Genomic DNA, 12,151 nt, shown 5'->3' with positions numbered 1-12,151 from the left:
GATGTGGTTTCTCTCTATTATTTTCTTATTCTCTCTCTTTTTCGGTTCTTTCCGTATATATTACGTTATGTGGGATCGCCCGCATATTTATAAGGGATTCCAAAATCCTTATGGCGTTAGAGATAAGGCCAAATCGGTTATTAATTGTTATCCTAATATGACTAGGATTTATCTCTAACTAACTTTCTAATTTGAAAGCGAGATTAATCCTAATCCAATTAGATAACATAATATCCGTCGGATCGAACCCGCTTATGGGCGTACCCGATTCGATTTAACCGAATGCCAACAATTAAAATTCTTTTTTTTTTTTTTCTCTTTTGGTGAAATTGAGTGAACTTTTATAAGTGTAACACTCAACTCAATATTTATCTGGTGTCCGTAGGTTAATTTCGTGTCAATAAATTTAACAAGAGATAACGAAATAAAGCATGTTAATAAATTACAGAAAAATTAGAAAATATCAAATTTTTATTTACTTTTGAAAAAATATATAGATATCGGAGTTGATTTCCTCCAAACCCGATATCCAACTTCCTAATCCTACCCGGATCCATTCCGAAAATCCTATATCGAACGTACGTAGAGGCTGTAAAACATGAGCAGATAATCCGAATCGGATCCGACACCGACACCAACTCTAAGCACGTGGATCCGAAACGGATATAAAACCCTAGCAGCTTAAACCACCCACCTCGATCGGCTCCTCTCTCTCTTCTTGCAAAACCCTAGCTAGGTCCCAAACCCTCTCCTCTCCCCTTCGTCTCCTTCGTTGTATAGCTCGAGATCTCGCCAACAATGGTCCGGTCGCGGAAGAACGCGGAGGCGCAGCTCCCCCGCCCCGTCCGCGTCAAGAACAAGGCCCCCGCCCCGATCCAGATCACCGCGGAGCAGATCCTGCGCGAGGCGCGCGAGCTCCGCGACCGCGAGATCCGCCCCCCCAAGCGCGAGATCGCCGGCCCCGACGAGCTCGCCGAGCACCGCCTCCGCTGGCGCGCGGAGTTCGAGGGCCGCCTCCGCCGCGGGCGCTCGAGCGCCTCCGCGTGGGCCAAGTACGCGCGGTGGGAGGAGTCCCAGGGCGACTTCCCCCGCGCCCGCTCCGTGTGGGAGCGCGCCCTCGACGTCGACTACCGCAACCGCACCCTCTGGCTCGAGTACGCCGAGTTCGAGATGCGCAACCGCTTCGTCAACCACGCCCGCAACGTCTGGGACCGCGCCGTCTCCCTCCTCCCCCGCGTCGACCAGCTCTGGTACAAGTACATCCACATGGAGGAGATGCTCCGGAACGTCCCCGCCGCCCGCCAGGTGTTCGAGCGCTGGATGCAGTGGCAGCCCGACGCCCAGGGCTGGCTCTCCTACGTCAAGTTCGAGCTCCGCTACGGCGAGGTCGCCCGCGCCCGCGCCGTCTACGAGCGCGCCGGCGACCTCCTCTCCGAGGACGAGGACGCCCAGAAGCTCTTCGCCGCGTTCGCCGAGGAGAGGTGCTAGAACATATAATTACAGAGCGCGAGGTGCATTTACAAGTATGCGTTTGGACCGGTAACGTGAAGTACCTAGATTTCGAATCTGTCGTCCCAAATATCATTTAAAATATAATTACAAAATAGTGTAAGTTTTTTATTTAATTATGATTAGAATTTGTTGTTATTCAAAATAAAAATTAAATTTATCATCGGTTATGAATTGATAATTATATATTGTTAAGTATGAATTAACTAGATGAATAAGTCACAGTAAACACAACTGTATAAGGCTAAGGGTGTCGTTCATAGTGTAATCAAATACTTTTTATTAATAGAGTATTATTTTAGTTATCTCCTTCCTCCTCCAATATTTTTTTTTTATATTATTTTGTTCGATTTTAAATCTTGAATTATATAATCAGTGTCAGTGCAAATACCGATTTCAACAATTAATATTAGAGAAAATCACGCCTCCAATAAGTGATATTTAGGCAAATCACGCTTCCAACACCAACCACCCAGCTCTTACTATTTGTACTAGGAACGGTCGGTCGGCCTTTAAATTTGTTAAATTACATTTTTGCTCCTCAAACTACGAGCATATTACATTTTGGTTCTTAAATTTTAGTTTATTTTAATTTCTATCTCAAACTTTTTAAATTATTATAATGAAGCTCTACGATCCAATTTAATTACAGGAGTGATGTGGTATGTTATTTATTATCGCATCACCATCTACAGTACTATCATATCACTATTACATTAACAGTATATCACAAGCGTGTGATTGCAATAATTCAAAATATTCAAGCTAAGAATTATAATAAATCAAAGTTCAAGAACGAATATGCCGCGCGCTTCATTTTTAGAAGTACAGTGTGGCCTTAAATTTGACTGAGCTCTTAAGTAAGTAAATTAACTTAAAGCACAACTAGACTTTTAAGGCTTCTACGTTACGTTACGTGTATTAAGAAAATATGATGGAAAAATATTTTATTTGTTTCTATGCGTAATGTCATGTCTTTCATATCGCAATGAGTTAATTACGATATATTTTTTACGATTCCACCGTAAAATAGAGAATCATATCTATACACACTTTTACCCTAAACGGCCCTCCGTCGGCAATTGACAGAGACGGGCCGGGCTGGGCCGGGCCTATGTTTTTCTGGGCCTCCAATTTTTCAATCCTAGTCTGATAATGAACTGAACAAGCAAAACTTCAGAAAGTGTAAGAAGAATACAGTTTGGGGTCGATTTCTACAGGATCTCCTTGCACTTCCATGTTCCCCCCCTTTTCTTATCACATTTAAATTTTGGGTGCTCAATTTTAACATTTAACACTACAGGGCACAGCTAATATAGTTGGTAATAATACTTGCAAACATAAAAAAAAAATGCTACATAATGATTTGCCTCCTTCGTGTTTGTGCGTGTGCGTGTGCGTGTGTGTAGCAATTTTAGTTTATAGTTTATACCCTGCACTTTGGGTCACATTGCGAACAAATTATATATTATAAGCATGTTAGTTACGCACTTGTAGCCACTTAATTATATTACACATATAATTTGTGCATAGATGTGCAAGGAGAGGGTACATTTTTTTTTTTTTTTATTTGAAACTGTGATTGTTTGTACACTTATTACGGTCTCAAAAGAAAAAATATATAAAATTGATCTGGACCCTTTTTTATCTTAGATATTATCTTGCTAAAATGAACTATTTATTATAAATCAATATAATGCAGTGATTGAGAAGAAATTCATATATTCTATCTACTTGACTTTAGAATTGGTCGAAATTTTTTTAAATTTGAAGTAAAACAAAATTTGCATAATGTTCAGAAACTAAAATATTTAAGTAAAAAAGCATGATCAAGCGTAACGCAATGGTACATGGATTTTTCTTCCTTTATTTTCAATAAAAATATGTTATACACAACGTTCAAATCGACAGAAAAGGACATATATTTTCTCCTTGTTAGGAATAAAGCATGAGCCTTTTTTTTTTTGGTTCTCTTTTTTCTTTATAGTGATTTGGTTTTGAAGCGTGTTGTAATGCGACAAAATGTGTGCTCTCATTGCCTACTTTGATATGTTAAATTAGTCTTAAGTGCGCTTTCTTAGCTTGGAAAAATCACCAGCTAAACATATTTTTATACTAATTGCTAAATCAAACCTTTCGTGCTGTTCGGGGTGTATGATTTATTATTTAATTAGTACTTAATTATTACGGTAATAGAAAGAAGAGTTGTTTTAATTAAGTTTCTGTTTAAGTTATATATATATATATATATTGTTTTATTTGAGAGAGAAAGGTAAACTAATACTTTTAATTAATCCAAAGTTAGTGTTAATAGAGGACGTATATACCCAGTTTAGTTAGGTAAACAAGTTGGAGACCCCCTCAAAATTAGAGGCCATTTTGAAATAGGCCCCTCAACTATTTTCTTTTTTTTTTTATCCTTTTTCTGATTGAGACTCCCTCAATTTTTATTTTTATTTTTTTTGAGATTTCATACTTAATTAAGTGAAAAATTTTATCAAACTTAATAACTGATATATTAGTAGTTTGCGTTAATTAATCTAGTTTTATAAGCTAAGAAGTGATTAAAGTGTTTAAATTTGGTAAAATTGCTCATGAATTTGTTAAAACTCCTATATATATTTTTTTTAACAAAAACCACTTTATTCTGAAAATTAAAAGTTGAGGATTTAATAGGGTCTCAATCACATGTGTATATATAGTTGAGGGGGCTATTTTAGAATGGCATTTAGTGGAGGGTATGTATACATTTTTACCTTTAGTTTTCCCCCATTCTCCTCGGGTAATAAATATATAAGTTGATATACTTAGGGTTAGTTTAATATTGATGTCTATCTAACGTTATTAGATAAAACAGAGTTGAGATAAAATAGAGTTGAGAAAAAAAATATAGAAATATATTTTTGCGTTCTCTGATGGAACTGTAGAAAATATATCATAACCAACTAATCGCAATATGTGGAACGCAGTATTATATACGAAAAAAATAAAATATTTTTTCATCATACTTTCTCACCGCAAGTAATGCAATCTTCTCATAATCCCAAATGAAGCGTTAGGCAGCGAACAAGATATTAGTAGATCAATATCACTCAAAAAATTACGTCTCGCCTGGTACTATTGCTATATTTTTTTAATATATACATTCTCTAGGTTTTTTTTTAAAGACAAATTGTAAATTTTTGCACCATACACGTGTGATAAAGGTGCAGATAATTAATATCGATCAAATCTACAGTAGGTGAAAAGAAAATAATATAAAGGATTAATTATTATTTTTTTCCTTATAAATTTTTTTTCGCAACCTAACAGTGTCATCACTGCGGATCTCAATTAGATTTGGCTTAGGTATGATTTCTTAGTCTATCTTAATTATTAGTTGTTTAGATTTTCACTTATATTTCTCTATATCATAATTACATAGGTAGGGGATCAACAGGAAGAGTGAGTTATAAAATAAGCGGGTTTAAATTTTGACCCAATCCAAACTGACCCGACTCGAATTCGATTCGATTCGATTTAGAGCAACATTGCAACGCCGACTCGTGCGAAGGTGATTCATTTGACAACTCTTATGCAGGTGTTGCAACACACATCTGCGTCAATAATATGCTAACACAAGAACTCAAATTTAGAGCTCATGCATTAACACACGCAGTGCCCATACCGCTGAGCGAAATATAATTTTATCAATGTCAAATACGAAAATTCTCATATCACCTGTAAAAATCAAAATATAACAAACAAAATCGGACGTGCTTAGGACAGTGAAATTGAGCCGAGCGTGCCATGTTCAATTTACAATACGATGATAAAAGTGTTAGATAAATAATCTGTAGTTCAGTTAAATTCTATAAAATTTTACCAATACAATATTTGAATTTTGTGACCTATTATCCAATCAAAGGTCACATTCCATACAATACAGCTAATATACATATATAAACATTAATAACCTTGTCCTTTTTCTTTATTTGTACTGCCGAAGAAAAGCTACCCACAGACCATCATAGTACACCAAATTGACCCTTTTGATTCGTACATACTTTAATCAAATATTAATATACTAATAACCCGCTTTTTCACTTTTCCCTGACATTTAAAAACCTATACTTTGCCCCCTTGTAAAATAAAAAATGTGCACTTCACCCCTACCGTTAGGGTTCCGTCAGGGGTTCTGTTAAAAAATATTTTTTTATACCGAAAATACCCCTCTGCCTCTTCTCTGATGCTTCGCTCCCTCCGGCTCGCCGCTTCGCCGCCTCGCCGCCTCGCCATCCTCCACTGCTTCGCCCTCCGCCCTAAACGCTTCGTCCTCCTCCTCCGCCGCCTCGCTTCGCCTCGTTGTCCCTGCACCTCTCCATCAACACCATCTTAGATCTTCCCTACTGTCAGCGAAATCGATGGGCGACAACGATTGAGGAGGAGAAGAGGAGCAGGTGGAGAAGAGAATTGAAGAGCGAAATCGTGGCCTATTGAGGTGGAAATAGCGGCGGATCATTTTAGGGGCGGCTGAAGGAAAGCTCAGGAAAAAACAACAATGGCGGGGCAAAATTGGCATTTTACACACAGTAAACCCCCCTGTGACATTTTTCATTTAACAAGGGGCAAAGTGTATGGTTTTACTTAAATGTCAGGGGAAGAAGAAATAAAAAGCACGGTTATTACAGGGGCAGTTTTCTGTTAAATTAGCTCATAGCAGCTAATATACATATAAAACAATAATAACCTTGTCCTTTTTCTTTATTTGTACTGCCGAAGAAAAGCTACCCAACAGACCATCATTAGTACACCAAATTGACCCTTTTGATTCGTACATACTTTAATCAAATATTAATATACTAATAAACCCGCTTTTTCACTTTCCCCCTGACATTTAAAAACCTACACTTTGCCTCCTTGAAAATGAAAATGTGCACTTCACCCCTATGTAGGTCGTCAGGAGTTCTGTTAAAAAATATTTTTTTATATCGAAAAACCCCTCTGCCTTTCTCTGATGCTTCGCTCCTCCGGCTCGCGCGCTTCCCGCCTCGCCGCCTCGCCATCCTCCACTGCTTCGCCTCGCACAACTCTTCTCGTCCTCCTCCGCCGCGCCTCGCCTTCGCCCTCGTTGTCCCTGCCTACCTCTCATCAACACCCATCTTAGTATCTTCCCTACTGTCGCCGAAATCGATGGGCGACGACGATTGTAGGAGGAGAAGGGGAGCAGGTGGAGAGAAATTGGAGAGGAATCGTGGCGATTGAGGTGGAAATAGCGGCGGATCGAAGGGGCGGCTGAGGAAGCTCAGGAAAGAAGACAACAATGGCGAGGGGCAAAATGGTCATTTAACAACCGTAACCCCCCTGTGAATATTTTTCATTTTACAAGGGGCAAGTGTAGTTTTTAAAATGTCAGGAGGAAAAAGTGAAAAAACGGGTTATTACAGGAGGTTTCTGTAATTTAGCCATACAGCTAATTATCATATATAAACATTAATAACTTTGTCTTTTTCTTTATTTGTACTGCCGAAGAAAAGCTACCCAACAGACCATCATAGTACACCAAATTGACCCTTTTGATTTGTACATAACTTTAATCAAATATTAATATACTAATAACCGCTTTTCACTTTTCCTCCCCTGACATTTAAAACTACACTTTGCCTCCTGTGTAAAATGAAAAATTGCACTTCACCCCTACTGTTAGGGTTCCGTCAGGGTCTGTAAAAAAATATTTTTTTTATACCGAAAATACCCCTCTGCTCTTCTCTGATGCTTCGCCCCCTCCGCTCGCCGCTTCGCCCCTCGCGCCTCGCGCATCCTCAGCCACTCTTCCCCTCCGCCTACAATCTGCTTCGCTCCCCTCCGCCGCTCGCCTCTCGCCCTCGTTGTCCTCGCCTACCTCTCCATCAAACCACATCTTAGTATCTTCCCTATGTCGCCGAAATCGATGGCGACGACGATGTAGGAGGAGAAGGGAAGCAGGTGGAGAAAAAATTGGAGGAATCGGTGCGATTGAGGTGGAAATAGCGGCGGATCGAAGGGGCGGCTAGGAAAGAAGACCAACAATGCGAGGGGCAAAATGGTCATTTTACATCACGTAACCCCCCTGTGAAATTTTTCATTTTAAAGGGGCAAAAGTGTAGGTTTTTAAATGTCATGAGGAAAAGTGAAAAGCGGTATTAACAGGGAGGTTTTCTGTAATTTAGCCATACACTAATATACCATATATAAACCATTAATAACCTGTCCTTTTTTCTTATTTGTACTCGACCGAAGAAAGTACCCACAGACCCATAAGTACACCAAATTGACCTTTTGATTCGCATATTTTAATCAAATATAATATACTAATTTATTTAAAAATTTCAAATATCATTTTCCTAATTTTATATTTTTTTTATTTAGTATTATATGATTTAGAGTTATATTAATTTAGTATTCCGTAATTTTTTTTTTTTATTATTTTTTTCACTAATTTTCTTTTCGTTAAATCAACTGATAAAGTTAAAATTAAAAAGATACGAAAATAATTATTTGATAACTTAGATGGAATATCTGACATTTTTTGTATAAATTTAAAAAATGTTTAAAAAAAAAAAACTGACGAAAGAAAAAAAATAAAACCACATAATACTAAATTGATATAATTTTAAATTATAAAATACTAAAAGTAAAAATTGTATGAAATTACTGAAGTAGTATAAAAATTTTTTCTTATTTTTTGAAAATTAAGGTACAAAGAATTTTATAAAATGAAACTTTTGTGGGCCCCACAATTCTCCCTTGCTTGAAGGAGAAGTGGAGAACCCACGTAAAGAGCCAAAAAGAAAAAAAAAAAAAAAAGAAAATCTAGAATCTACCTGTTTTATTAAGTTGACAGGGCGTTCCAGCAAATCAGATTTTTTTTTTTTTTTGATTCATCCATCTCATCGTAATTATTAAAAATTAAAAAGTGAGATTGTGAGTGGCTTAATTATTGATGACGTAGTCTAATTATGATTAGCAGATTTTCTCACTAAAAGAAGGACGTATACTTTAATTGTAGCAGTTAAACTGTATTATTTATATAAAAAACTTTAAATACTATACATGTGGTTCTCGCGCTTCTTTCTGCTTTAGTATTCTATGATTTAAGGTGTATACTTTAATATCTGACGCTTTGTTTTTCTTCTTTTTGATCAGCACCTCTGTCTCTCTCTTGTTAACTCTCATTAAATCATATTAAAAAAAAAACTTTAGATATTCACTTATAATTTATCGAATGTTCCCTTTAAATACTTTGTATTTATCAGATTTCACTTTGATAACCTGCAGTTTAACTTTCTTACTAATTTAAGGAAAAAATTAACGAAGAAAATAAGAAAAAGCGAAAACGAAATCATAGGGTACTAATGTAATACACTTTAAACCATAAGGTACTAATGTGAGATAGTGCGAAATCATAAGAATGGAATTTAAAATTTTTTCTATTTATATTCAACTAATTATATTTATTTTTTAAAAATATTTTTAAAAATTTATTATGAGATGAGTGAATTCAGATAGAAAATATAATTGATTTGAGACGCCACGCATTCGTGTGACCACTACAATTTCGATTCTATTTTTTTTTTTTTTTCTCAAGTAGAGCGTAGAGCGGAAGTGGCAATGACACCACATTATCTTATTTATATACTGTCAATTACATCTTTACTTTTAAAACGAATAAAATAAAGATATTGTTTTAAAAAATTATGATGAGATGGGTGAATTTCAAAAGAACAATTTGATTGATTAGAAGCGTCATATCATCCGTGTGAGTGTTACATTTTAATCCAAGAGTTAATTGGGTCCACGACTCATTGGCCATCCTAATTATCCAAAAATTAAAACTAAAATACGCGCGGGGGATTAATTAAGGATTAGTTAGCCTACTCTTTTTCTTTTCTTTTTTCTTCTTTTCTTTTTTTTTTTTAGATAATAATTTTTTAAATTTAGCAGTTGTTGACGTTACCCCACACCACACACTATTCTCTGAGTCAAAGTTTCCCTGATTTGAGTTTGACTTCGGTGTGATAATCTGAATCAACACCTTTTTGACTACATGCACCAGACGATAAATAAAGGGTTAACTACATCATCATTGATCCTACTCTTTAATTAATTTTTACTTTATTTTATTTTATTGCTATTAGTTTCATGATCTCCTTATTTTGTTGTCATTAGATTCAACCATTTAATTTTGTATTAATTTTGACAGAATAAGCCACATCAGCTATAATCAAAGCCCTGCCTACTCATATGCTCCACGGCCATAGTTTGATTACTTTCGAATTATCTTAAAATCAAATTTTTTTGGAATGTCTAAAAGGATTTGGTAGAATGCCGAGTTTAATGCGAAAATTTTCGAATACTTCGAGTTAAAAATACAGTAGACATTGTGTGCGAGATTGAGATGGGTAGAGACACGAAGGATAATATCGACGGTGGTGATATTGGGTTTTACTGAAAGAGTGCAAAGTGAAAAAATGAATAATGATTAAAGATCAATAACATAATTAATCAAAATAAAAGTAATTGCATCCATACATACATAAAAAGAAATAGTTTTTATTTATTTCATTTAATTTTCAAAGTATTGCATAATTGCGACTTTGTACCCCAAATTTGCTCTTTTATTTTAATTTAGTTTTTTAAACAATAAATGACTTTCATTGATATAATTTTGACATTGTAACTAAAGTTACAATAGTACATGAAAAAAAAAACATAAATTAAAATGTTTAAGTATTTAATATGGGGCCAATATTCTTAATATAACCCTTTGAAAAGTGATAAGCCTACTAGCATGTGTCACAAACTCAACATCAACATATGAAAAATCAGATGAAATCGAATTTGGATAAGCTAAATTGAGCGAAACATAAGTTTCGACGAAATAGGATATAATTAGGACTAACCCTAAATCGACCCCACGATCGTGATTCGACCTTAGCTCTGATACTATGTTAAAGTACTCAAATCCAATCCAAAAACTTAAATTCTAATATATATATATATATATATATATATATATATATATATATATATATATATATATATATATATATATATATATCAGAATTCAATGATCTTGTGACCACCTCTTTATTAATTAATTAATTTATTTTTAAGCTTTTTGCCACCTTTGAGTTATAAATTATAAGCAGCTGACAAAAACATAGCAGATGCAGAGGCTCAATCTTTCCCTTTTTAAGGGTCTTTCTCATGCACATTTGAATTTCTTTCTCCATCACAAAGAGATTTGGTCATTGCCTATGTGGTGAACCTGGGCCCCATTGGTTAGAACACTTCAAATGGGCCCCAGGTGTTAATATGGTGCATTCTAAGAGTTCATTTATCTTTATATTCTTGCAATGTCAAAAAAAAGTTGTTCATTTTTGTCCTGAGGGCATGCTGGGTCGCACGTAAAAAAGGTTAGAAAATAGTTTTCTGGTTGGAAAAGTGTCTTCTCAGTGGAAAACTTGAACTGAAAATTACTGTCAAATCTCCTTTTGATGACTGTTTCTAAGCTATTTTTAATAATCTTATTACGTGCACTAAAGACACGCCTTCGCCAACTTGACCGGTTAACATAAATCCAACATGAACTCGATCAAACCAAGTCTTGCTGCACTCGAGCCAAATCGACCATTGATGATCTGTTCAATCTCAATCTAAGGTTTGTGACCACCACTGCTTAGAATAATTTGTATATATTTTGATTCTGATTTATGAAATTTTATTCGAACATTTATTTTGAGTGAAAAATGCGTGTAATCGATCTATAAGAATCGTAAACAATAAAAGGATCTCACAATTGCCTGGATATAATCCGCGACATCAACTAACTAGAACTAACTAGAACCAGTCAACAACTTCAGGTTCTAAAGATCTGAAAATCTAAATATAAATTACTGCACATGATCTGCAATCTTTGGATCATAACTATGTATATCTTTTAATATGTATAGTAGGTCGCATCCAATAATTGAAAATTTTATTTTAGAACCTTCATGATTCGAGTTTAGAAGACCAATTGACTACACTCACCGCGCCAAATGATTAATTTATTACAAGCAAGAAGAGTCTAAAATCTTAAGCTATTTAAGAACAATATTATATAAATTTAATGGTGTTATATAAATTTAAATCTAAAATTTCTCCTCAGAGATCGATCTTAATCTCTAGATTAATTGATCATGGACAAAGAGTATATTACATTAACATGACCAATCCTATTTTTAGACAGGTATTTTAATTCAATTAGATAGTATGCAAAAATTTTTCGTATACTTAGATGCTAATTTATATATTAGGAATGTCAGCCCTCATGATCTGCCTCCCTCTCTTCTCTTTTTTTTTTTCGCATACTTAGTCGCAGGGCGCGAAAGTCCAGTCTAGTAATAGGGAGTTAGACTTATCCATTTTCGAGCAGAAAAACAGACGCCGCACGAACTTTACGGGCAAAAACGCTAAGGCCGTAACACCAAGCTATTCCTAATTTTAGACTAAGCTATTCTACTCCTAAAAAAGCTTTTAAAGTGTAGGAAAGGAAAGATTGTATAAGTATTTTACTCCTCGAAAATAGAGAAATGCTTAAAAAGAAAGTGGTCTTCTTGTTCGCAGGAGAGGAAGACTT

The 12,151-nt window shown here is 35.4% G+C and overlaps 1 protein-coding gene across 1 annotated transcript; it reads left to right on the top strand.

The window, feature by feature from the left end:
* Nucleotides 683–1,814, top strand: LOC109716454 (protein crooked neck-like). Its single transcript, XM_020241917.1, has one exon. It carries the CDS (start codon nt 799–801, stop codon nt 1,486–1,488), a length of 690 nt encoding a protein of 229 aa, XP_020097506.1. The 5' UTR covers nt 683–798; the 3' UTR covers nt 1,489–1,814.

This window comes from Ananas comosus, linkage group 10 (assembly GCF_001540865.1).
Source record: "Ananas comosus cultivar F153 linkage group 10, ASM154086v1, whole genome shotgun sequence".
Taxonomy (NCBI): domain Eukaryota; kingdom Viridiplantae; phylum Streptophyta; class Magnoliopsida; order Poales; family Bromeliaceae; genus Ananas; species Ananas comosus.
The sequence above is the reverse complement of the archived record's forward strand: the minus strand, read 5'-3'. Positions and strand labels throughout refer to the sequence as shown.